The sequence below is a fragment of the Heloderma suspectum genome, chromosome 5 (genome assembly GCF_057233095.1).
Source record: "Heloderma suspectum isolate Gila_16-S chromosome 5, 16-S_ref, whole genome shotgun sequence".
In the NCBI taxonomy this organism is placed as follows: Eukaryota; Metazoa; Chordata; class Lepidosauria; order Squamata; family Helodermatidae; genus Heloderma; species Heloderma suspectum.
In genome coordinates this window covers 231,181,990-231,208,957 of record NC_139462.1, presented here as the reverse complement: position 1 = coordinate 231,208,957, position 26,968 = coordinate 231,181,990, and the positions used below count along the sequence as shown (strand labels likewise).

The window sequence follows — 26,968 nt, the reverse complement described above, 5'->3', positions numbered from 1 at the left end:
AAGTAAGTAAGTAACTGTGTTCAGTGGAGCTTGTTCCCAGGTAAGTGTGCTTAGGACTGCAGCCTGTATACACTGTTACCTGGGAGTAAGCCCCATTGAATTCAATTTTCCCAGTAGTAACATATGGCTGTGAGAGCTGGACTATAAGGAAGGCTCAGCGCCGAAGAATTGATGCTTTCAAACTGTGGTGCTGGAGAAGACTCCTACGAGTCCCCTGGACTGCAAGGAGGTCAAATCAGTCCATCCTAAAGGAAATCAACCCTGACTGCTCATTGGAAGGACAGATACTGAAGCTGAAGCTGAAATATTTTGGCCACCTAATGCGAAGAGATAACTCACTGGAAAAGACCCTGATGCTGGGAAAGATTGAAGGCAAAAGGAGAAGGGGACAGCAGAGGATGAGATGCCTAGACAGCATCACCGATGCAATGAATATGAACTTGAGCACACTCTGGGAGAGAGCGGAGGACAGGAAGGCCTGGCGTGCTATGGTCCATGGGGTCACAAAGAGTTGGATACGACTTAACAACTGAACAACAACAAGACATGTATTCAGATTGTGTTGTTAATGTATTAACTGATGCTGAATTAGATTTTAAATGTCAGGTGCCAACCCCAGGCCTATATTCTATGCCAGCCTTCCTCAAGGTAGTGCTCTCTAGATGTGTTGGACTGCAACTCCCATAATTCCCAGCTAGCATGTGCGCACGCACACACACACAGGCTCTAGAATGTTCCAGTGCTCCACGTTAAGGTCAGTGAGAGAGTGTCCTGGGAGGCTGAAGTGTTCTGCCACTGGTTTTTGAATATTGCTCTTTCTTTCTGATGTCACATTTGTGTCCAGCTATTCTTTCCGGAGAGACTGGCCTATCTGCCCTATGTAGAAGGCAGAAGGGCATTGCTCACACAAGATGGCATATATCACATTTGAAGATGACCATGTGAATGAGCCCTTAATTTGTGGGTGACATTATTAGGTCCTGTAATAGTGTTTTCAAAGTAGATACGGTGACAGCGCCGACATCTACGTTTGTGGCATGGTCTAGTCCCTGTGTTTGTATCCTTGTTATGTGGTCTGTTCTTGCTAGTAAGCAGCTGTTTTAGGTTGGAGAATGTCTATAACCAAGTACAGGTCTAACACCTAAGGCCTGTGAGAGACCACTGCAGAGGAAAGAAACTTCAAAGGGAGATTAGAGCGAGACAGCTGAGTTAGAGGGCTTTTCTACATGATGCTTTTAACCTGCACTTTTACTGAGACTTCTGCTTCCGGATTCTTTGCAGGATTAAGCTTGGCTTCTTTACATGTGTTTTTTTTCCTGAGAGTTTTCTTTCTCTGCATTTCTATATGTTCCAGTACATAACCACTAAGTGGCGCTGTGGTGTAGCAGAATTGTGCAAATACATGAGGGTTCTATAATGACATTTCCTCATTAGGAAACACACACACCCTCCTGCAAATAATGGTTGCAAAGCACAGGAGAGGCTCTGGAGGATGATGACGTTGTGGAAAGTACCCACAAACTACTGTGAATGAGGAATCGTAAACACACAATAAAAGCCTCTTGTAAAAAGGCCCATAATTCATCAACAGATTTAATTATATCACCAGGGGCTTGAATTGGGATAAAGGATTTTTTGTCACACTACATGCGTTAATTGGCTTATCTAGTGCCACAATGTTTGAGTTATCAGCAATAGCTGCACTGTGAATGACCACTGTTAATAATGTGCTTGTCGCTATCAATACTTTCTGTTGTTGTTCAGTCGTTAAGTCGTGTCTGACTCTTCGTTACCCCATGGACCATAGCACGTCAAGCCTTCCTGTCCTCCGCTCTCTTCATGCCTCCCCCCCCACCCCGTCCTCATAACAGATGCAAGGAGTGGAAAGCTTATGTCACAATAAATTTGTTAGTTCACAAGACTTTTGTTGTTTTTGCGGCAATAAACTAATACTGCTACCCCTTCTGAAGGTGTATTTCAATGGCCATTCTCTGCCCTTCATTCTAGCATGTTAATACATGTCTTAGGTATTTAAGGTGGTTCAAGACCTTGGTGTGTGTTCTTTTCAGGGCAACAGGCTATCCCTTAGATAGTAACAATGTTGCAAGTTGCATATGGGCTGAGGGGGAAAGAGAGCTAGAGAGACCACAACAACCCTGCAATGTAGTAAAGGTATCTTCTGTGCTATAGCCCCAGCTTTTGGATTGCATAATAATAATGCATATATACATAAAGCCATTTCCAATACACTGCTCAGATTCCAGCACAGGCAGTTTTCATTATGCCTTTTCTATCCATCCCAGCCCCGTTTCTTGCCCATCTACACCAGTTGCTGGGGCATATGGGCGGGAGGGCGCTGCTGCACTCATGTCCTGCTTGTGGGCCTCCCGTTGGTGCAACTCTAGACTAGAGGGACCCTGGGTCTGATCCAGCTTTAGGGATCTTCTGTTCGTTTCCATAGAGACGGGCTGTGTTAGGACATCTCCAACAGTGTAAAATGCCACCTCAAGCAAGAAAAGGAGGACCGTGTCCGACTCTTCACTTGTCTATCTCTATGGCCCCGCGTGCCCTTGCGCCATTCTAATTGGTTCCCTTCGACTGCGTGGGCGGAATCTCGCTGTGATGGACCGCCTTGAAGAAAACCCCGCGACTTTTTGTTTTACGTCATCAACAAGCGCTCTTTCTGCAATTGGCGGTTCGGAGGGAACGCTTCCTATTCGTTCTCGCCCTTCTCCCTCCCCCAGCTCCTCCCTTCGCGTCTTGTACTTGGGTGAGGCTTAACTTTTCCTCGAGGAAAAGGGGAGGAACGTTAAATGCCGGCGTTTAACTGGACACCTGAAATCGAGGCTTCCGTTCCATTGGACTATTTTGATGCCGGTCATTTCCAGGAACGCGAGGGCGGCCAAGTAGGCAGGGCAGGCTACTGTTGCCCTATTGGTGGCTCCCGCTTTTGGCGGGACGGCGCGTACCTCTCGCTAGCGGGCGCCTCCCGAAGGAAAGGGGGCGGGGCTGGTGTGTGTCTCTCGCGCGCGCCGTTTCAGTTCGCGCCGCTTGCGGGTGGGGGTTGTTGGGCGACGGAGGGCGGGGAGGGTCATTCCGCCTCCCAGCGCTGAGGCGATAAGAGCGGCGGTGGGCGCTGCCCTCATCCGTTCCTCCGCCAAGCCGCGCCTCATGGAGCCCGCTCAGCCTGCCCCACCGCGGGTCTCTCAGCACCGCCGCCGCCTCCTTCTCCACGACCAACCGCGTTTACCCCTGCAAGCGCCGGGACTCGCCAGCTCCGGCGAGCGCCGGAGGAGCCCGGGCTGTGGCGGGTAAGCCAGGCAGCCGCCGCCTTCTGCCCCTCCAGCCGCCCCCACGCGCGCGACCCCCGGCTCCGACGCGCGCCCCCCCGCTCGCGCACGCGCTCATTCGTCTGTCCAGCCACCTCGCCGCCTCAGCCTGAGCCTCTCTCGGCCCCCCAGCTCTGAGGGAGGATTTGGGAGGCTCCCGTTTCGCATCCGAAATGCTGCCCCCCTTTTTTACATGCATAAGGCAGCCTTCCCCAACTTGGTGCCCTCCAAACGTCTTGGACTGCAACTCCCAGCATGCCCCAGACAACATGGTTGGCTGGAGCATGTTGGGAGTTGTAGTCCAACACCTGTGGCCGGCACCAGGTTGGGGAAAGCCTTGAAAACGAATGTTCCGTCATACCTCTTTAGCGTTCAGTGCTACACTTTCCTCCTAACTTTTCCCCCACACATGCCTTCGTGTGACACTGGAAATGACAACGTTAGCAGCTCTTTGAGAGGAGGGGGGTATGTATGGAGTAGTGGGAACACCCCCCCCAACGCACATACTGCTACATCTTCAGCTCGGAGTTAGAAGATTCCTGTTTTGCATTCTAAATGCTGCCTCCTGTGTTAGATGTACAAGGAGAAGGCAGCGCTCATGCTACCTTAAGCTTTGGGGAGTGGAGTAGTAGGTGCATTTGTGGGAGGGGTGGGGATGTTCTCTGTTTAGGTCGCACTGTCCTGGCAAGGTCGAGTCCATCACCTGGAGGTGACGGACTTGACTTTGGGGGAGCTGGGGGTGGCGACAGCCGACAGGAAGCTCTGGCGTGGGCTGGTCCATGAAGTCACGAAGAGTCGGAAGCGACTGACCGAATAAACAAGAACACTCCTGGCTTTGGCTAGGCGCATTCTGCATGTGAGTCAGTCTTACGTAGAGACCCAGGCTCTGCCTGTGGTCCAAGGGGCTGCTGAGGCAGTTCTGTTTGTCATGGGTGAGCACACATCAGTATATCAAGGAGAGAGCTATTGAGCCCTGTTCCAGGAGGAGGCAGCAGGAATCTACTGCCAATCTTAAGGCTACAGAAGGGGAACCTGGCTCTCTAGGTGTGGGACTCTGACTCCTGTCAGCCTCAGCCAGCGTGGTCAGGGAGGATGGGATTTGCTGTCCTACAACATCTTGAAGGTCACCGGTTCCCCAGCCCCTCATCATAAGAACATAAGAGCCCTGCTGGATCAGACCAAGGGTCCATCTAGTCCAGCATTCTGTTCACACAGTGGCCAACCAGCTGCCCACAGGAAACCCCCATGAGTGAAACAGCACCCTCCCTCCCGTGTTCCCCGGCAACTGGTGTACATAGGCGTACTGCCTCTGATACTGGAGGTAGCGTAGAGCTATCAAGACTAGTAGCCTTACTAGTAGTCTTACTCTCCATGAATTTGTCTAACCCCCTTTTAAAGCCATCCAAACAAAATCTAGGCAAACAAAATGGGAGCTAGGGTACTATAGTGCAGAGAGTATTGAACTTTGGAACTGGGGCGATTGAGGTCAAATGCTACTTAACAGAATTGATTCACGACTCAGCTGCAAGTCATCAAGTGCTGTGTACTGGGTGGCATGTATGTGAATCATCCCTAAAGTTCTGTGTGTGGTGCTTGAATGAGCTTATGCTTCTCCAGACACATTTTATTCACAAATATTAACAGGCTATTTTGATACTGCTACATTTTTGCATGGTATTTGGCGAGTGTAAATAAAACCTGGCATAACCACATAAGGTACCGCTTTGGCGGGGAAGGTAGCAGCGTTCCGTGCACCTCGGTGTTCAGTCACGCTGGCCACATGACCACGGAAGCGTCTTAGGACAGCGATGGCTCTTCGGCTTAGAAACGGGGATGAGCACATAAGGAGAGCCAGTGTGGTGTAGTGGCTAGAGTGTTGGACTGGGAGCCCAGCGATCTGGGTTCTAGTCCCCACTCAGCCATGGAAGCTCACTGGGTGACTTTGGGCCAGTCACAGACTCTCAGCCCAACCTACCTCACAGGGTTGTTGTGAGGATAAAATGGAGAGGAGGAGGATCATGTAAGCCGCCTTGGGTTCCTTGCAACAGGAAAAAAGGCGGGATATAAATGCAATAAAATAAATAAACAAACAAAATAAGTTGATGTTCTGGATTTTTCCCTACAACATTCTTGTGGGGTATCGAACACTGTTCATTATTACATTAGTTTTTAGAAACATCTAAGACTTGAGCATTGGCTGTTGGGTGGTATAGGGATGTAATAAATTTCCACAAAACCCTAATTTTTGTTTTCATTGCCTTTGCATGAAGTGGCTAACTGTTTCTTCTTGGTATTTAGATTAAAGTTCTAGTGGTTGAAAAGTCACTGATCTTTCACGTTTTTAGCATTCCCTCCAGATGGAGGTTAGTTTGTTAAAAGATGGAGCCACTATCCGATGCTGGGTGCTGTCTGGAATGTGGAAACACCTGTATGGCTGTTGCCTATGCCAAGTATTACTGAGCAGCAACTATCTTTGTAGCTTTCAGGGGTGCTATTCTCTTTGGTTCTGTACACTAACTTGCCATAAGCAGTATCTGTCTCTAGGGCATTTAACTTGTATCATATTCCATTTCACTGCTGTGGGAAGGATTCTTGTTTGCAGTGTTCTCTGGGATAACAGTAGCATCTTTAAATCTTTACAGCTCAAGTGAAAATTGTACGCGAACATTAGAAGCAAGGAATGTCAATCTGCAAAGGACCTCTTCTTCTGATTCTACAGATTCAGGTTTGTATCCTTTCATCCATAATCCAAAACTTGTTAAGTTTATTCAGTGTTTAACTTCAGTACAGTTTGAGTGTGAGTTGGAAAGCCCCTAGTCCATATGTCAGTTGTGCCAGGAACTCACTAGGCTGGTTCAGATGTAACGTTCCTAATCCTCCAAATGGTTTGGAGCATTGGGAACAAGTTGCAAGTTTGCACTCCAATTCCCTTCCTGACTTCCCTGTTTGATTAGACCAGGGCTTGTTACTATAACTGAACTAGACAAACTATGGTTGCCTGCAAACAAGAATTGGAAACCCAGTTCAGACCATCATTTCAGTTTCTGATCTGAAGGCAAGGAATAGTTTGCCCCGCTGAAATATAATGACAAACTATGGCTTGATCAAAGTGAGAGGAGGGACACACAAGCCCAAGTCCAAACCATAGGTGCTGTTGTGAACAGAGCCGTTGGGTTGTCATAGGTAAGCTTCAATGTTTCAGCTTCCTGTTTGCATTATGGAGATAGTACTGATCCAATATATATTTATATGTTCTGCTAATTTGTCATGTTCTTTAAAGAGCTGTGACAGTTGTAAATTGATTTCTCATCCACAGGCTGCTGTATGGATTCTCCTACCCTGCTTGGCATGAAAGACCTTGATGAAACGTATGTACAAAATATGCTAACAGTTTTGCTTTGCATGATGTGTAAAACTGCTTGTGGGGCATCTCAAAGGACTTGGGTTGAGAAGTTAAATAGAAAATGTATTTGGAAGGTGTGCTTGTGAGTACTGACTATATTCAGAGGATTTCAGGGCCCCAATACTTCAGATCTGTAAGGATGCTGTAAAATGACTTCTGTTTTGGATCTTTTGTTGGAGCTTCCTATATGGTGACACTCATGGGCATATGATAGTCTTCCCTCAGTATTCCTGACATCATGGTTATGGGAATAAGTCTTTCTTGCCCCGTTGTACTTATCCTAACTTCCCCATACAAATGCAGCATGCTTTTCCACCAGTTGCTGTCTGACATTCTATGCTCCAAGGGAAAGAACAGTTAAGGTGAACTTAAATGCCTTGCTTTACCCTCCTTGGTGTATCCAGAATGTACCTATTGCCTTCACTTTTTAGGCCTATAGTGACTTGTCAGAATGAACTCATGTATTTTATTGCAGGCATGTGACATACTGATAAAACATGTCTGTATTGATAACATTAATGACATTTGCTTAAGTAGGAAGTTATCTTTAAAAGTGAAAGTCTGGGCAGAATGGTTTTGGTATAAAGTCTAGCAGGGTAAGAAGCTTACTTTTTAGGGGCTGAAGCTTTCATCATAAATGAGTAGGAGAGCCACATTTGCAAACATCATGCCCCTGAACAGTTGGACAGTGCACGTTTCTGCTCTGAGCATTTTGTGCCAACTTTAATCCAGGTAATGTTCCACCTAATCCTAAAGAGTTCACAAATTTCAACTTTAAAGTTCAAAACCTTTGAATAGCCCTGGCTGGAAGATACAGGACTGCTTCAGACCTAGTCTGCATTGTGAGACTCACTTCCCTACTTACCTTTGTCTTCCATGCTGCACTGTTGCCTATGCCCAAGCTTTGTAGACTGAGGTAAAACTTTGCCAAGGCATGGGAGAGGGAAGTGTGTGTACTCTATTGTGTGCGCTCATGCTTGAAACTTAACATTTCTCACCCTTGTGAGAACGCTGAACACTGCTGGCACTGCTGAAGTATACCATGGGATCTTATTTTAAGTGAATGTGTAATTTCACCTTCAGAAGTTATAAAAGCAAGTTAATGGTGAAATATTGCCATTGCACCAATTTTTTTTTGCCAGTATGTAATTAATATTTTATGTGTAGTAAACTTCTGTGTGATGGCAGTGTTGGAACTGACTACTATTGAATAACTGTTGAAAGGAGTGAGGAAATGAGTGGTTATAATTGAAGATCTATAGGTATTAAATTGACAATGCAGAGAATAAGATTAAAAGAATACAGGGAATAAATCTTAAGTATTTCTCCACTAAATAAGGGACTTGGTTTTGTGGAAACAGCTCCCTATCTTTACATATGAAAAACATTTTTATAGTGTTGTCATTAATAAGTATGTATTCTAGGATGTTAGGGGCCGCGGTGGCTTAGTGGTTAAGACGCTGAACTGCAGACTGGAAGGTCGGCAGGTCAGCAGTTTGAGACCCGAGTGCTGCGTGACGGAGTGAGCTCCCGTCTTCAGTCCCAGCTTCTGCAAACCTAGCAGTTCGAAAGCAAGAAATTGCAAGTAGATAAATAGGTACCGCCTCGGCGGGAAAGGTAACAGCGTTCCGTGCACCTCGGTGTTCAGTCATGCTGGCCACATGACTACGGAAGCGTCTTCGGACAGCGCTGGCTCTTCGGCTTAGAAACGGGGATGAGCACCGCACCCTAGAGTCGGACACGACTGGTTGGGGACACCTTTACCTTCTTATTCTAGGATGTTAGCTTTTTGTGGCTGATCTAATTGCTTTTGGGTGTTTTTGTAATAGTGGTTTTATTAGGTTTCCAAATTAGCACATATTAGTTTAATTAGGATGTTGGTTGTAGCTATGCAAACCTACATGTGCCTTCAGTTTGGTGTCTGTAACCCAGGTTTTTGTCCTGTCAAGAACAAAAAGAAAGAGGTACCTGCCAGGATGGGGCCTACTCAGTGGTGGCTCGCTAGTGAGCTAACTCAGGTCCCCTCTATTCCCATGTTTAGATGGCTGTTGAAAACTTTACTATTTCGCTGGGCTTTTGAGCGTTTCTTGTGTTGCTGGCTCTTATTTTTTGTTTAATTGTGGTTTTATTCTTGTTCTTTGCTCTGCTGTGTGTGATATTTTTAAAGGTTGGATATAAATAACTAAAATACAATAATATGATATAGGCAGCTGAGGTACAGGAGTGAATTTGTATGGGGTGTAACTTGCTGACGCTTAAGTGTGCATGAGCTAAGCTAACACATCTTCCTTACTAGTAGTTAACTCTTTCCTTCCAGCTTTCAGAAAAGTACTGTCAAATCTAGCTGGCTTTTCAAGTGAATTAGCTTGGCTGATGGGGCGGGGGGCATGCTGGGTGTTGTAGGCCGTTTTTCTGTCTAAACATGCATAGGATTGTGCCTTTAACGTTCCTTCAAATTATCTGGATGGTGATTAGAGTTGGCAATTACATCTAGAGAAGTTAGACCCAGCTAATTTGATCATGTAGTGAAAAGTCTGTGTTTGTTACTAGCTTTTTGTCAGTGCAATTTTAGCTTAGATGTTGAAATTCAGCCGGAATTCATTTTAAAGTGTGTGTCTTTCTGTTCTCCTTGCAGTTTTCGGGTGCCCATGCGAAGAATGCACTCCCTCCCGGTAAGTTAAGCTTGGGAAGGAGGCTCTTCTTTGGCAACACTGAGCTCTGCTCTCTTAGTTGCTTTTTAATGACACATATGTGTTACACTGCATACACCTCATGTGTAAGGCTTGAAAAATCCCATGTGTCACAGCATAGGCTCTGGGAAATTTTGATGTTGACATCTAGAGATGTGAAATTCTTACAGTCCTCTGCATGGATTGTTCCTAAAACTAGTGCTTGTTTGCAGAAAACTGAGGCTTTGGGTTAGGAACTTGTGATATATGCCTCAGCTGCGCCAGACAGGTATTCCAAGTGGGACATACAACATAATACATTACTTTCGGAGGCCTTCCACCCATTTTGAATACCAGTTCAGTTGCTTCACACCAGAACATATGGTTTCCTCTATGAATCTGTATATAAAAGGATAGCTAAAATTCATGTTATGCTCTCGTAATTAAATTGGGTTCCTGTTAGGTTGTTCCCTGAGACAGAATGAGGGCATGGGAACCTGACTCTGGGTTTGCTTTTCTCAACGTTCCAGCACAGCCTTCTGGGGTGTAGTCCTGCTCTGAAGAGGAGTCACTTGGATTTGCTGGGTTGTGATGTCTTCCAGGCATGTGGCCCGGAGGAGAACAAAGAGAATGTGAGTTTTTTCATATTCCTAAGCAGGGGGAGATGGCCAGTTATGCCCCAAGTGCTGGTAACAGCTTGGAGAAACAGCTCAATTGTTCATATGTAGAAGGATTTTTTTTTTAACATCAGAGAGTGTGATAGGATTATGCAGAGTTGTAATGGTTTCTCTGTTTAGATGCTGTTGCAGGCAGTATGTCCTTCCTAATGCTTATTTGCTGTTGTACAATACTAAAATCCCAATTTGAGTGTCAGAAGTGGGCTACGCTCGGGGTTTACTGGATACTCAGACACATTCTGTGTCAGAGGAGTAACTTCCAGCCAGCGGGTTGGATCCAAATTTAGTCATACTTAAAGTAGACTCATTGAAATCAATAGGGCATAATTTAGTCACGACTAAAGTCCCATTGATTTCAGTGAGTCTCCTGTAAGTGTGACTAAATCTTGATCCAACCCAATATGTTTAATCATACTGGTCTCTCAACCATATTGCTATTTCTCCATGTTGCTAATTTTGTTTCCTTACTAAAGGTTTGGAGGCAGTGTTTTCTCTAGTTTTTGCATTAAACCTGATGCAGTTTGTCCTAAGGTAGTGGTGACTTTAATATGCCTCACGGGGTCATATCCAGACAGAGCAGTTTTTCACTGCATTTATATATTCATGCGGGATCAATACTTAATTACTGTCTCTGGTGCTCCAGTTTACTAGATACAGCTTTTTGGCTTCCTTTACATATTCCACCAGAGATGCATATCAGTGCTGATAAACTCTACCTATCCCACATCATGTCTCTTCTGTACTTGTGAGATGAACTTATTTTATTATGGGAAGATTGGCTAGGAAACTTGATGAATAGGGTTGTAAAACTTCAGAGGACTGGGCGTGGTAGAACAAAAGAAATGTTGAATTTTCTTTGAACTCTGACTGTACCAAAGATGGTAGACTGCAAACTCTCTTGAGGCAATGACCGTCTGGATTTTGAGCTCTTTTGGATTGGTAAAATGGCTGTCTTGCTCCCTTTCCTTAAGGAGCCCTTTGAATTTAAGAAACCAATGAAACCAGCTTCTCGTAGCTGTCTGCGTACCTCTTCCCTCGAAGATGAAAAAGATGCTTCAGAGTTGAGGCAAAAGACTGATGCAGTATTTATGGTATGTATTAAGACAGTGACTAGGCTTGGGATAGCATTCCCTGTTCCAGAAGGGAGCAATGACTTGTTGTGGCAATGTTACACACTGGGGGAGCACAAAGCTAGGGCCACCTCAGGCTTCTGAACCAGATGCCAGATTGATTGGTTAATTATGCATGTGTAGACTTGCAATTTCTCACAAATGCTTAATATTTAAAGCGCAACTTGGGAGAAGCACACAAACCCATTGAGTCTTCATTGCTCTTTCAGTTGCATGAGTATCTGACAACCAAAGGAAAGCCTTGTTGCAATAATCTGACTCCTTTAACAACTGTCTTGTCATCAAGCACCAAGTTTTGATTTGAAGGAAGAGACTTTGTTTCTGCACTTTGTTTTTGCAAGCTGATTAGTATTGTTTTTGGTGGTGTATGCTTTTTGTAGAAATCTACAATCTCTGTATTTGTGGATTTGCAGAGTGGTGATACTGGGTAAGAGCTACCCAAGCCAACAGGAAGAATGCACAGCTTGCAAACTGCTCTTTCCTCTCCTCCTCTTCATTTAGATCTGTAGCCGTAGTCCTAGGAGAAAGACTGACTGTATGTGACCATTAAAATATCCTTTGCGTTAGTTTTGTAGTGGTGAAACTACCGAAAATGAACTTGGAGGCTACAGCCCAGTGTTCCTGAGGCGGCGACCTCAAAAGGCCTCAGAAACAGAAGATGATGATGGATTTTTAGAGATAATTGATGGTCAGGATATCAGTGTAAGTGGTGATGAAAACATATCTGTATTCAATACTTTAAAACTTGAAAATTTCCCAGGTAGGAGGTGTGCATTGGATACAGCCCTGTTATTACCTGCCTTTCCAAAATGGATTCCAAAGCAGTGTAACTATAATCATTGCACATTAAGCAGTAATGCAAAGGCTTTTCCTTGGTGCCCAGGGAGGCGAATACCAGAGGTGTGGTGCCGCAGCAGAAAAGGCCCATTTTTTGTCAGTGCTGTTCTTACCTCAGAAGCAGATGGGCCTCAGAGAAGGGCTTCCAGAGTAGATCTGTGGGTGGGGAAACAAACCTTGTGTCCAGGCAGTTCGGGTATGCTAAGTTCAATGCCAGCACTTCTAATTCGAAGCACTTCTAATTCGAAGCACTTCTAATTCGAAGCACTTCTAATTCGAAGCACTTCTAATTCGAAGCACTTCTAATTCGAAGCACTTCTAATTCGAAGCACTTCTAATTCGAAGCACTTCTAATTCGAAGCACTTCTAATTCGAAGCACTTCTAATTCGAAGCACTTCTAATTCGAAGCACTTCTAATTCGAAGCACACTAGAACCCATCCTAGTCAGCAGTCTCTGTGTTTTGGACCTGTCAAAATTTCTGAACGGCTTTCAAAGGCAGCCATAGATATAACTTATTGTAATCCAATCTTGAAGTGACCATTTGGTTTTTGGTTAACTTATCTGAACGTAACTTCCCAAATCACTGAGGTTTCCTGAAAAGGCGCTCCTGGTGGTTGTCGGGGGGTTGAAGTTTGGCAGTTCCCACATGGTCCAGGGCATGGTCTGAAGGCACATGAGGCAGCCACCTTGCTGAAGCAAAGCAGGTCTGGGTGCGGTCAGTGCTTGGAGGGGAGACCATCTTGCATTCCACAATGGAAGAAAGGTGGGATATAAATGTAGTAATAAATGAAATGGCCTTCCAACTGAACAGATGTGTACCTCCGCTACTTTATGTTTGGTGAAAAGAAAAAATGTTTCTTTTTAGGCAAGCATTTCCTGACTGATGAGTAAATTCCATCCACTGTTTTATTGATCTATTTGCTTTTACTGTAACTTTTTGTACTTGTGTTATAATTCATTGTACACTGCTCCGATATCTCTCGCTGTGGAGTGGCTTAGACATTCTATAATAAAGAAATATCTGTGGCTAGGTTGCTCCTGTCTGAGAAGAGTTGCAGCTCTTGTACCAACCAAAGTTGATAAATGGTGCTTCCAACCACAGACCCCAGAGATGAGGTCAGATTTAAAAATGCCTCAATCTGGTCTTTTAGCAAGAATAGCAACTCCATCTGAACAAGGTCAAGTAATCACTCCTTGTTCAGACGGCACCACCAACAGCACCTCCACCTTGTTGGGATAGAGCTTCACATTTAGACCTCATCCAGCCTGTTATTGATGTCTTCCATCCCTTCAGCACATCCCCAACACCATCTGGCTATGATGAAAAGGATAAGACAGAGTTGGGTGTTGGTGGGGTACTGATGTCACTTAACTTGAAATCCCAGACAGCTGCAGTAAAAAGCATGAAGGGCACAAGAGAGGCTTGAAGAGGCCATAGTATAAAAGCCAAAGAACAGAACTAGCTCCATGTTTTGGAGCCTTCAGGTTAGGAAGGTTATCACAAGTTTCTGAGAGGTGCTGGAAAATTAACAAGGTCAAATGTGCCTGCCCCTCTGCTAGTATCATAACTCATCGGAGTGAACAAGACAATTTCTATGTCAAACTTGCACTGGAAGCGAGATGGGAATAGTTCCAGGTAATCAGTATTGGTGAGAAGTGCCTAGAACTTATTTTTCAGCACCTGCTCAAGCAGAGCACCATGCCAAAAACTGAGATTTGTGACTGGTCACTAGCCGGAACAATCATTAGAGTTCACTTTAAAAAGTAGCCTCATAACCACCTTTTTCAGGGCACCTGGGACTAGTTAGATATTATGTCCAAGCACTCTGCCCCTATTGTCAGGCTGTAATTGAAATTCATCCAGATAACAGTAGCAAGTTTCTGATCAGTATACTGTATCAAAATGCCATTGTTCAATGTACTTGTCAAAGTCAACTTGAAGCAGATTTTCCCCAGTTGAAACAGCTCTGCAGATTTATTTATTTCACATTACGTGTATACTGCTCCATATCTAGAAGAGATTTTGGAGCGGTGAACACCAGAGATAAAACAGTAAAAGGATAAAAAGATTAAAATACCAGATTCAGATTATGCTATTTTAAGAAACGGAACACCAAGGAAACCGTGACTTGTCAATTAAGGAATGCCTCCTGCAACAGTGCTGTTTGCAGGAGGTGTTGGGAATAGCACAGTGTAGGTGCCTGCCTGGGCTCCAGGGGCAGGGAATTCCAAAGACAGTGGGCTGCTGCACTCGGGGGGGGGGGGGGAGGGACTCCAGTTGGGCCATAGGTCCATGTGGCACCACAACAAATATGCCCTCTGATGACTTCAGTGGCTGGGCAGGGTGGTAAGGGAGAAGGTGCTCTCTCAGGTATCCCAAATTGTTTAGGGCTTTGTTCACGAGTACTAAAACCTGGCCTGGTAGCGAGTAGGCAGCTGGTGCAGTTCCCTCAGCAAAGGAGTTGCATGCTGAAAAGGGGCAGCTCCTGATGAGAGCTAAGCTGCTGTGTTCTGCACTAGCTCCAGCTTCCGGAGCAGCCTTAAGGGCAGCCCCGCATAGAATGCATTGCAGTAATCCAGACTTGAGGTTACTAGCATCTATACCACTTTGGCCAAGCTATCCCTGGCCAGGAGGCGCTGTAGCTGGCGAACCAGCTGAAGCTGGTAAAAGGCACTCAGAGATGCAGCGACCACTTGGGCCTCCAGCGATAATGATGGATCTAGGAGTACCCCCAAACTACAGACCTGATCTTTCAGCAGGAGTGCAACCCCATCCAGAACAGGCAATGAGCCTATCTCCCAGACTTGGGAACCACTCACCCACAGGACTTCCATCTTGCCAGGTTTCAGCTTATTGGCCCTCATCCAGCCCATTACTGGGTTCAGGAACTGGTCCAGGACTTGCACAGCCTTTCCTGATTAAGATGTGACAGGGAGATAGAGCTGTGTCATCAGCATACTGATGGCACTTGGCTCCAAATCCCCTAACGACTGCTCCCAGCAGATTCATATAGATGTTAAACAACATTAGGGACAAGATGGTGCTTTGCGGAACCCCATAGCTCAACTGCCAAGGGGCCGAGGAGTAACCCAATGTTACTTGCTGAAATTGGCCCTGCAGGTAGGACCGGAACCACTGCAACACAGTGCCTTTGATACCCATCCCACGAGGTCCATCTAGGAGGATACCATGGTTGATCGTATCAAAAGCCGATGAGAGCTTGAGCAGAATTAACAGGGTTGCACTCTGCCTATCCCTCTCTCAATAAAGGTCATCCATCAGGGCAACCAAGGCTGATTCAGTTCCGTAACCAGGACAGAACCCAGACTGAAATGAGTCTGGATAATCAGTATCCTCCAAGAGTGCCTGCAGATGTTCTGCCACTACCCTCTCTAGACTCTTACTAAGAAAGGGGTGTTTGCAACTGGGTGGTAGTTGCGTAACGCCATTGGATCCAGATGCAGCGGTAGCAGGAAAATAACCCTTTTCTTCATCCCCTCTGCCATTGAGTGATGCAGTCTCTGCTTCCCCATCCAGTGCATCTTCATAGCGCAAGAGCTAAGCACTAGACGTCCAGGTATCTAAGACATCCAGATTATTTGCTAATTGCCAATTAGCTACCAGCTACAATAAGCAATAAATCAAATAAAAATAATTAAAAACATTGCATTTGCTGCCACTAGTGGTTTCTGTGCACTGTAGTTGATGTTGAGGATTCTTTCCTTCAGAATGCTGAAGAGATGCCCTCCGATGTGGCAAGCCTTTGGACTGCTCCTCTAGTTATGAAGAAAGGAGAGGATATCCATGTAAGTTGGTCATCTTATTTTTATGGGACTTTAAGATTACATTTAAAACAAAACCCTTCATTGCTTTCAATGCAGAACAGAGCCCAGTTTTTGTGTCAACCATAGTTACATTCAAGAGGTGTTGGTTGGCGTTTTGTGCTGCTTTACTCACAGTGTTGGGCTCACAGAATCTGGTGTGTGACCTCTGCGCTTCACTGTGAACTGTCAGCGCCTATTTGACAGTTACTTGCCTGTATCCTTGGAACTCAGGTTTCTTTGTTGAAGCGTGTAGTTGATTGTCTCAGCCAAGTTGTAACAAGATGCAAGTTGAGCATTCTACCTGGAGCTACGTTGAGTCTATAGCCCACGCAGTGCGTACAGCCATTTTCGTTACTGCTCCTGTCCTTTTGCAGGCTGCTTAGCATTCAGACTCTCCAGAGGGACTCACTTTTCTAGACAGTGCAGTATTCTTGCTCCTGTGGTGGAGCTGGCCATTCCTGCGCTGTTTTTAGATGGGGTGCAAATAGCTGCTTGTAGTCCAAGCTGTTGCTGTTGGCTTCCCGGCAGTGCTAATGCTGTTTTGGCTTTTATCCAGAGTAAACGGTGCAGGTTGCTGAGCATGGAAGGCAAGCCATACAGCATGGCCAAAGTTGCCCTGAAACGAATGGAGCGGTCCCAGGAAGAGAATTCACCAGGTTTGGGCAAAAGGAGGAGAAATATCTATGGAGCACCTTCTGAAGAACTAACGGTTGGTGGCTGAAGAACATGCTTATTCCTGCCTGCTGAATTCACTTGTAATTGTGTTAGACACTAACTTGAAGTCAAGTTGCTTGCTCTTGTGTCTGAGGCCTTTGCTGAGCCCTCCCTCCTTCCCAAGAGTGGTGCTCTCCTGTGGCTCCAGATTGTGAGGGGCAGGGAAGGCTTGATAAGCTTCTTAGGTATGTGGCTTCTGGAAGGAGCCAGGCACATGCAGGGGCTGTGCTCAGTGGCTTCAAGTGGTGTAGAGCTCTGAGGGAAGACCTTTGCCTGGGGGCTTTTCTCTGTTGAGGGCTGAATTCCCTTGTGGGTAATGTGTTGGGGGCTGTGTGTCCTGCCAGTGAGTGGAGCTGGAGTCCCTTTCCACTTTATTCCTCATGAATCTCTGAAGAAACGTTACTCTGCCTATACGTTTTGCCTCGTGATCTTTAGGAAATGCTCTTTGAACATGTTTCTTCCTGGCTTACCTTAACAGTCGCTATCCTTGAAGGTATCTGAATCCTTCCAGCTGGTCAACAGCCTCCTTGAATATGAGACTTGCTGTACTCCAGATCATTTATGGATAGAATGCTTTTATTAACAACACAACATGAAATGAACTCTGCCTTCAGCATCTTATATCTATCCCTGTTTCTTCAGAGTCTGGTCCTGGTTGGGACACAGTTATCATCGTCCTCCTCCTCCTCAGCAGAGATAGAGAGCATTTTGGACAGTGACCAAAGGGATCTTATTGGAGACTTTTCGAAGGTAATACTGATCCCCCCTCCTCCCACCCTCTTACCCCTCTAATGTGTTGGCTTGTATGCCTTAACTGGGGGAAGGCCTTGTGTGCGCTACTCGCATTCTGCATTCTGCAATGAGATTGTGCTGTTTTCTTACTCTGAGCAAGGATTCTTGTGTTGTCTCTTTAGGTTTACCTTTTCCACACTGTAGATGGGAAACATCAAGATCTGAAGTATATTGACCCAGAAATGGTAATTAGCATAGGCTATGTTCCCCAGAATCTATAGCATGTTTGTAGATAATGGGCGGTGTACTTGAGGTTTAACACTTGTCCTCCTCTACAGATTGTTGCAGTATTGAATGGCAAGTTTTCAAGGTTCATTAAGGAGTGTGTGATCATTGACTGCAGGTATCCCTATGAGTATGAAGGAGGCCATATCAAGGTATGGAGAAGTGCCAATATTGACACTAGTGGTATTTATATAAACCTTCTCTAAGTGCCACTGCCAAATGATATGCAGTGGGTGGCTACTAGGGAGAGGCCTTCTCGGCTGTGGCGCCCAGCCATGAAATGCAGCTTGCCTGGCACCCATGTTGTGGTGTTCTTGGTGCCTTTTAATTTCCCCAGATCTTTTGATTTTAAGATCTTTTTAGTGCTGTTAGTTCAGCTGTATTAATGTGTTGCTGCTGGTTGTTCTATTGATTTTAATTATGTAGTGTGGTTTTATTCTGTTCTGACTTTTAAAAAATTTTTATAGTTAATTTTTTTAACTGCCCAAGGAAAACTTTTGTATGGGTGATACACAAATATTGTAAATAAACAAAAAGAGTGACACTTGCAGGGATGCAGAGGTACTGGGGAATGTTGTATTGGGGGTCATGAAGCAGCTGTCTGCCTTCTTCTGCTTCTAGAATGCCTGTGTTTAATTGGGGTAGGGGAGAAAACCGAATTATTATGAAATCTGAAGTGATACTGGACTGAAGGGCAGATCTGAAAGGCACCAGTGTTTGGTGCAACAAGTTATTTGGCATTGTGACATAAATCCTGCAAACGACCTACCTTCCTACCAGTGACTCTTTCCTTCCCAGGGTGCTGTAAACCTTCACATGGAAGAAGATGTAGAGGAGTTCTTGCTGAAAAAGCCCATCATGTCAGCTGGCAACAAACGAGTCATCATTGTCTTCCACTGCGAGTTCTCATCGGAGCGGGCCCCCCGGATGTGAGTGCACTTAATGCCATGCTGCTCACTTTGGCACTGGTGTAGAGGGGGACCTTTGGTAACTTGTGGCTTTGTGTGCAGCTGTTTGAAAAATGGTGAGCTGAGATGTGGTGTTATGTTGGCCACTTAACATGGCAGGTGATACATTGGTTGTGCTCTGTGCTGAACAGAGCCATAGAATTGATGTGGTTCCATCAAAAAGATTAACAGGTCTATTGTGGCAAAAGTCTACTTCATTAGATGCATCTGGTTGGACCATAAAGGAATTGGTATTGAGTACTGTAGATAGAGTAGATGAAAGTTGAATGGTGGTCCAAGAAGTTAACAAGAGTAGGTTGGTGAAGGAATTGCTTAGTTTAAAGAAGAGGCCTTGGTGACCCAACTACTTTCTGAACGTTGTTATACAGCATTCATATGCTCAGTGGTGTAATCCTCTTGTTAGAAATGACACCCACGTATATAACTTACTGAAAGTTGTGAGAAGGATTCTGAGCTCTTCTCTCCCCCCTCCGCCCCCCATTACAGGTGCCGGTTTGTCCGGGAGAGAGACAGACTTGGCAACGAATACCCCAGCCTGCACTACCCTGAACTCTATGTCCTGAAAGGGGGCTACAAGGACTTTTTCTTAAACTGCAAGGTAAGTGTTATTTTTACTTAATTTTGCATTTCTTTTGCTTGTGTCTGAACAGGACTGGTGTGATGCCCTTCCTGAATGGTTAGAGACCATATAGTCCTATTTAAAGATAAGCCAGGCTTGCTCAGCAAAGGGGAGAGGACCTTGATGTGGTGGTCATGAGAAATGGAAATGTAATCTCCTCTTGTCTAGATTTTCTGTAATTCCTCTTTAAATCGGACCTATACTTGCCAGGGGTTTAAACACATTTGGGCATTAACTCTTTGAGACAAAAGAGCAAAGGAAGAACTGCCTTTTCTTCTACTAAGAAGTGTATTAACTTATTAGTACCCTTGTGCAATAATAAGCTGCTCCTCTGTGGGTTCCTCATCAAGGAAATGTGCCTTGGTTTCCTTCGCATAAACTACTGCTGCTGCTGCATGGCCATAGCGCAGTGGAAGAGTGTGAGCGCACCACATGCAAAGTCCCATCCCAGGCGTTGCTGGCAAAAAGGCCCTTGTTAGGGTTGGGAAAGGCCTCTGCTTGAGACCTTGGAAGAAACAGTGGTAGACAAGGTGGATAACTGGTCTGCCTCTGTTGGAACCAAGAACGTCTAAAGGTGCTCTTCATGTGGCTGCCATATTTGCTTTTGTAAATGTGCTTTCTTGTTGCATGTTCACAGACCCTAATACAAGTTGGGAAGGAGATTGTGGAGCTGGCAGCAGCTCTGACAGTTCAAGTTCTGTGCTCATTCCTCATGGCATTCTTCCTTTGAATCCAGAGAAGAGCACTGCAGCATGAGGTTGCAGGGGTCTGCAAATTTGGGTTCCCTGGATGAGGGTGTTACCTCTGTCATGGTGAGGTTCAGAGGTGTTTGGAGTGCAGGCCTGGGGAAGGGAGGTGTGCCATTGTGAGCGGATTATTGATCACAGCTAGGAGGAATGAATGACTGGGTAGAAGATGCTATGGAAGAGTTACTGACCCTTATAGGTAGAAATTGGTGTTGACTTCATGCCCTGTTTACTGTACAGATTTAGTTGAACCAGTAACTGGCAGGTTCTTGGCTCTCCATGTCTTGTGGGTAAAGGCATTATCAGGGAGGCTTATTGCCTAGAAGAGATGCAAAACCTATTTGGAAAGGGAAAGCTTGACAGAAATAGATGCTAAAACAGACCTTGGCACCCCTGAGGATCTGTGTGGAGTTCGTTTCAACAAGAGCTGTCAGTGGATCACAAGAGGCCCATGAGTTTTTGTGGGTCTTGTACAAAACCCATTGCTTTCCGTTACAGAGCTACTGTGAACCCCAGAGCTATCGCCCCATGCACCACGAAGACTTCAAGGAAGACTTGCGCAAATTCCGCACAAAAAGCAGAACATGGGCAGGCGAGAAGAGCAAAAGGGAACACTACAGTCGCCTGAAGAAGCTCTGAGAGTGACAGGCAGGCAGCTGGATTCCGCCTGCCCTATAGAGAAACGGGAGACATGAGCGGTTACTTTAGCCATATGCCTTGCAGGACTGAGTTACTTCTTGCGTGGTCTTTGCTTTACTGTCTCCTGAATCACTTCCAGCAAGACAGTGTGGAGTGCTTGGATTGCCACACTGCAAGCTTGGACCCCAAGTGTTTACCTTCTGTTGATGAATCCAGGGTTTCATCACGTCTTCTCAAGACAATCCATGTAAACAGAGTATATGTGGGAAGCAGGAGAATGTAACTGCCTGGTGGAGTGTTCATTGTAAGATATTCGTGTGGATTTTAAAATTGTGCCTTTTTTATTTTTAGTACAGTCAAATGAAGCTAATTTTATCCTGTGGCTGAGTTGCCTGGGTTGATTCGTGGCTCTGCAAAGGGCAACCAGCAGGACGAGTCTCAGTGAGCTATCCTCTGAGCTGCAGCTCTGCTTTCTCTTCCTAAGCTCATGTGCAGTAAATACTGCATCGGAGCTATGTGTGGTGAAGACGCGTGGACAAGTATTTCCTGGAACTTAATGAGCTTCTTGTAGGAAAGCATTTACCTGCTGGCAAACAGGAAGCTGCTTCATCAGGTCGTCAGCTTGCTGTATCTGACTTCACCTTTCATAAAAGAGAAACTTGGTGGGTAGAAGTGTCATTTTACATATCACACAGAGCAGTAGGCGATGCTTGAAGTGGCCTAGTGCCAAAAGTAGGTAACTACATATGTACACACCATGTGTGCTCATCAGGGAGGGAGGATTGTGGCATGCCGCTTGAAGGTAAGCCTGGCCTGGAGCAGGCATCGTGTGTGTTCTCCCCACCCCATCACTCCTAAGCTGAGGTTTACTGACTCTGTTAAAGAAGTTGGCTCTCTTGTGCACCTGCTTCAGGGAGGAAGGTTTACAAGGCCACCATTTCCGTTCCTCTTAAATGACGAAATACCAAGGATGGAGCTACCCAAATGCTTTCTGAGGAGGGCAGTCCAAAAGATGGCGCTAATGTAAGCTTGTTGAAGTTGCTGCTTGACAATTATCGGTGTAGCGAAATGCTGGTGGAAGAAAGAGCTGGAGTAGTTCGAATCCCGGCCAGAGATCTCACTGCAGACATTTCAGCTCTTGTATATGTGTTCATCTTCGCATGTAACACTAAACCATGGGTTCGTGCTACATGCACAAGCTTGAGCAAAGACTCTGGCAACCCCCCCCCCCAAATGCTACCATAAGAAATCAGCATGTGGCTTCATCTTAACTGAGGCTGGGAATGGCTCTGTTTGGTATTTGTATCCTGCTGAAATTGCACCATATTCTGCATCAGTGTCTGTGCCACATCTAAAATGCCACCCTTGGATTATTCACACCAGGGGTGGGCAATCGTTTTGGGTCAAGGGCTACATTTGATGTCCTGGGACTGGCTGGAGGCTACATATCTGAAGTGGGAGTGCCTCATTTATTTTGCCTGCTTTAGACATTGCTTTTATGTTTTGAGCGATCAGTGATGTTTCACCCTTTGAATATTTCATTTACTTTTATTTTCATCAGTTACTTCAATTATCCTGGTAAAATACATTAACCCAGCATTCCACCACGTTACCACAGATACATGTACTTCATTGTGGTTGTCAAAATGGCAAGCTCCTGTCACACCATCGGGATCAGCCACAGCAGCCTCCAGTCAAAGCCCACCAAGCTGCTGGCAAGAGTGTCTTCCAGCAGATGCTCTTGCTTCAGAACTCAAAGGGCATTAGTTAAAGAGTAGGTGCCGGAGCGTCTGCTCTAACCATGGCAAGGGCTGGCAGCAGCAATGAAGAAGAAAGAAAAGTAGCATCAGGAAAAGTGAGTGGAGGCACTGGTGAAATGCTGTGGTCTGGTCACTTGGGGGCAATGGCAGCAGTCATGGGCAGAGGAGGGGGGCAGCAAAGAAGAGGCAAAAGAGAAACCCAGGGGCTGCTGCATAGGCCGTGTCTTGTGCCCCCCGCCCAACGGTACAAGAAAAGGACAGCTGCTTCCCCAGTGGAAGAAGCCACACTTGGTACCATGGGGCAGGGGTGGGGGGAGCATGAGAAAACTGGGTCTGCAAAGCAGTACCGAGTGATGATAGCTTTGCGCTACGGCAGCTCGGAAATCCCCATCTGGCAGTGGTGGTGATGCTGCTTTACAGCGGCAAAACTGGGCAACCCATGGCGAGCCACAGGAAAGGCCTTGGAGGCTGCAGGCAAGCTGTGGGTTGAGCAGCCCTATTTACACAATGTTATTTGGCCTCTGTGCAGGTGATCAGCATCCCCCCCCAAACCCCCCAAAAACCTGAAGTGGACTTGTGAGACGCACTTCCATGCAAGGCCATCTCCCATTTGGCAGTTAAAGGATGCAGTTCCCAAACTGGTCAGTGCTTAAATTGGCTGAATCACCATTGCAAATGTCCAGGCTTGCCTTCATTCTTTGAAAGGCACCAACTGTCTGCTAGACCATTCTATGTTTTCCTTGCTGCCTTCTTCCTGAGAACATTCCCAAAAGTGCTTATTTCATCTTCCCAAACACTTCCTGCTATTGAGACGTGTATTGTTCGTTCCAACTTGCCATTTGTCTTTCTGATTTGACATTTGCACATAATCTCATTCAAGGCTAGGGGAAATAATGTACTTTTAATACATTGTAAATGTTTTTAGGGTGAGGGAGAAATTTAAATAATAAGGCTCCCACAAGGAATCTTGCTGAAATCAACTGCTTCTGTGGCCTGAGGAAATAAATTGCCCAATACCCAAGCTCTGTTGTTTTTTTCCTTTTGCCCTTGAGCAACTGATACTAGGTGTGGAGACAAAGACCCAAACTTCCAGGTATAACAATTGTGTCATTTAAAAACCTTTGATATGTCCAGGCAAAACGTGTACAACATTGAAGGGCAGCATCTTTTGGGACTCATCTGGGGTTATGTTTAAACCTCTTCTTACCCTGCTATTTTCACAAGCCTGAGAACTAGCACCTTGTTCCTGAAATGAGATTTAAGCTCCCCTCTAGAATGTGGCTTCAGGTGAGCAACTTGAGTGAATCCCTTTGTTCTGATTTGTACGTGGATTTAGGAGGGGTTGGTGGGTAGGATAGTCCCACCTTGTGCAGGGATGGTAGGGGATTACTTACAAGATCCAGCTCTGCACAACATACATTGTAGTTGCCGCTTTATCTAGCTTTTAGTCCCAGATGTGTTTAGGCTAGGATAGCAAGGTAAAGGTATGTCTGTTAATTTCAAGGCTTTCGTGTAGTGCGAAATATCATTGATCTGCTCAAATAAAACTTGGATAATTTAATTAGCTGTTCCCTACAAAAGAGCTAACAGAATCACTTTGTGTATACCTGAACATTTGTCAGTTCTGGCTGTGTTTAAAAGCCTCTATCGAATAACTTTCAGCTGTGTTCAAGAGGAACAGCAACTGACACTTAAAATCAGTGGCATGCCACAATTATTTCATTGGCTCATCTGCTTAAAAGGAAACTAAGACATCAGCTTCCCCTTACGTAGCTGGCCGACTTCAGTTACAGTCCAGTTATGTCTCCATGCTGTGCGAGCCGGAAAGCCCCCACTGGGTGGTGCTGCTGTTCCAAGCTCTTAAGTAGCTCTTGTGTTCCAGCTGTGCGCATCCCTTAAGAGTTGGGGAAGAGCTATGTAAGTTTCCTCATTATTCATGCTTTGAGTGCCCCTGGGATGGGTCACCAGAGTTCCTGTATTTACAGAAGGTGATTTGCTAAAGGCTATCCAGGATGTGTGTTTCTGAGAAAGGATCTGAACACGGGTCTTCCAGCTTTGTTTTGTTTCCTATTGAATTCTCTTAGAATTTCTAAATAATGAAAGGTGCAGTGGCAACTTGTGGGTTGTCTCGCTGCAGGTTTGTTCTTTGATTCCATTCCACAGACTTGGAGTGAGATAATGATTGGGAAATGCCCTGTACAATTAGGAGTGCCGTCAAAATGATAAAGCATATAGTTATCACAGAACTGGATTGACAGCACTAAGCTGGTGTGTACACGATCAGGCCTGGTCTGCCTCTTCTCTGTTACGCAAGTCCACTCGATAATTCATGGTGTGTCTCTTTCAGTACCGGTGTATCCTGCCATCTGCTTTTCTAGCTAAAATTGCAGGGTAGCTTTCATTTATTAAAGCTGACACTTTCTGGTTTCTGCAGCAATCTTCGCAGTAAGAGGCCATGGTGTGGGTTGGTGATGCATGTGGGGGGTGTTCCATAGCATTCTAATGTATCTCCATCTTCTTGAAATCAGAGCGCCAAACACGGATTAATGACAGTGTTGGCATGACAAGCTTAAGGGTGCTTCAGAGGGAAATGTACCTCTTGAAAGCAGAGCTGATTTGAAATTACATATTGGCTTACGTTGATCTCTTTGGTAGTCCAAAAACTCAGGTTATGTTCTTATAGTCTCATTTGCAGACTATACTTCCTTTTTAAAAAAAACTACTTTCATTTGTGAATTTGGTTAGTAATAAAGTATCGGGTATCGGGTATACTGTATGTGCTATAGAATATGATAAACAATACCTGACCAGGAATTACGGTCAGCAAACTTTCACTGAAGGTTAGGCAATACTAGAACTTGCTGGCCAAGATGCTGTGGCTAGTTCCTTGAAATATGAAATCTAGTTCTGTCTATCAATAGAATCCTGTGTGCTCCCTGGCCCTGACATTAATGTTGGATTCTGTGTATGATGCTATTCCATAATTTTTTCTCCAAAGTGGCTTGCACTGTCTAGAAAACCACTGACAAAATAACAGTACTGGGCAAAAAATACAGCATTAGCATATCAAAACATTTCAACCAGCAGTTTTTATATAACTGATGTTATATCTACAGTTCACTAATGGGACCTCTGCATCAAGCAAGTGAGGACCAGTGGGGCTAGGCTGCTAGCTGTCCCTGAGGACACATGCCTTACCTCACCCCACCCCCAGCACCCTCTGTCTGCAGAGAGAAAGCTGACCTGCATAGACTTCTCCAGGAACTGGAGCCTTGATTGTGCAGGGTTCCACCTGCCAGAGAGGCCTGGGGCTAGAGGTGTGTCTCTGCTGCCCTTTTAATTCTGTGAAGGAGGTTGCTGTGTTTGGGGGATATGTAACCTTTCACCTCAGAAAGGGGCTCCTAAGTGCCCCTTCTTACATAACATGCCTTTAGAAGGGTCATCAGTACCTTTGTGCCATTACTCACCAATCGCCACTTTCATCTCAGCCCTATTTGTGCCTAGTAACCAAATGGCACAGTAAGGGAAGGTGCAAATGCCATTCTTAACATGCCTGGAATCAAAGGGTCAAGAATGCTTGAGGATGAATGATGTTCTCCAAGGGTGACAATAAATAGCAAAACACCATAAACAAATTATCTCCCAAGCACCGCTTCCTAGGCTATGTTTCCTTATACTCTCCCCCCTCATGTACACACACCCCACACACAGAGTTAGTGAGAATTTTGCCTATAGTCAAAAGGATGGGAGATTGCTGTGGATGCATGCTACTCTGAAAGTAGTGAGGAAATACCTGCCCCCAAAGAGGCCACACTGCAACTCTTTGGTAGTGCGAGAAGATGAAAGAGGCCTGGTGAATCAGGGCCTGTCCTGTTGCTCCAGGCGCATATCTCTAAGGTGCCTCAGGATGGACTTGGCCATCTGTCTGGTGCCACCTACAGTCACACATGTCAGCTTCTAAAGTAGGAGGGGCACATCTGGATGGCTTGGTGATGGGCACGTGCAGCTTGTCCATGGGAGGAGGCCTTCAGCCAAAGACAATTGCCTCTTGGTTGTCTTGCTTTCCTTTTTGGAAAAAGCGTAATAATGTTTGTGTAGTTTCTCCAAACAAAATCCATGTAAAATTTCAAACTTGATCCCACAGGTGGACTACCCCAGATGCATTCCTGCCCCTAAAAAATAATTGTTAGTATGTCAGCTAAGGCTAGAGACTGCCTAATGGCATGGGTCACAGGAAATAGCACCACCAGTGATAGATCCAGCTCTCTTGTCAGCTTGGGAAAGAAGCCTCCACAATTTGAAATTGTGTTTTTATTTCTTTATTTAAACATTCCCCTTCATGGATCACTGCCTTGTTGTGGCGAAGGGGCTTGCGTTACTCAGTGAAGCCATAAGCTATGCCGTGCAGGGCCACCCAAGACGGACAGGTCATGGCAGAGAGTTCTGACAAAATGTGGTCCACTGGAGAAGGAAATGGCAACCCACTCCAGTATTCTTGCCAAGAAAACCCCATGGAACGTATCACAAGGCTAAAAGAGATGACGCCGGAAGATGAGCCCCTCAGGTCGGAAGGTGTCCAATATGCTACTGGGGAAGAGCAGAGGGTATTTCCAAGTAGCGCCAGAAAGAGTGA

At 45.5% G+C, this 26,968-nt stretch overlaps 1 protein-coding gene across 2 annotated transcripts; it reads left to right on the top strand.

The window, feature by feature from the left end:
- The first annotated feature begins 2,762 nt into the window (after positions 1 to 2,762).
- On the top strand, positions 2,763 to 23,354 carry CDC25A (cell division cycle 25A). Of its 2 annotated transcripts, XM_084859554.1 has the most exons (15): positions 2,763 to 3,311; positions 5,972 to 6,054; positions 6,646 to 6,697; positions 9,368 to 9,404; positions 9,932 to 10,033; positions 11,050 to 11,169; positions 11,776 to 11,910; positions 15,777 to 15,854; positions 16,429 to 16,581; positions 17,229 to 17,336; positions 17,501 to 17,563; positions 17,657 to 17,755; positions 18,402 to 18,532; positions 19,058 to 19,169; positions 20,435 to 23,354. In XM_084859554.1, the coding sequence occupies exons 1-15, from the start codon at positions 3,172 to 3,174 to the stop codon at positions 20,573 to 20,575; spliced, it is 1,554 nt and encodes a 517-aa protein (XP_084715680.1). In that variant the 5' UTR covers positions 2,763 to 3,171; the 3' UTR covers positions 20,576 to 23,354. The 2 variants fall into 2 exon arrangements, with proteins under 2 accessions (XP_084715680.1, XP_084715681.1); XM_084859555.1 differs by lacking the exons at positions 2,763 to 3,311; positions 5,972 to 6,054; positions 6,646 to 6,697 and adding an exon at positions 7,392 to 7,464 and having other exon boundaries at positions 20,435 to 23,353.
- Positions 23,355 to 26,968: the final 3,614 nt, after the last annotated feature.

Bases quoted from the DNA above. Each gene is read 5' to 3' on its own strand.
- CDC25A (XM_084859554.1), top strand. From the start codon at position 3,172: ATGGAGCCCGCTCAGCCTGCCCCACCGCGGGTCTCTCAGCACCGCCGC. The intron at 17,337-17,500 runs GTAATACTGATC...TTGTCTCTTTAG, and splicing joins TTATTGGAGACTTTTCGAAG to GTTTACCTTTTCCACACTGT. The intron at 18,533-19,057 runs GTGAGTGCACTT...CCCCCATTACAG, and splicing joins TCGGAGCGGGCCCCCCGGAT to GTGCCGGTTTGTCCGGGAGA.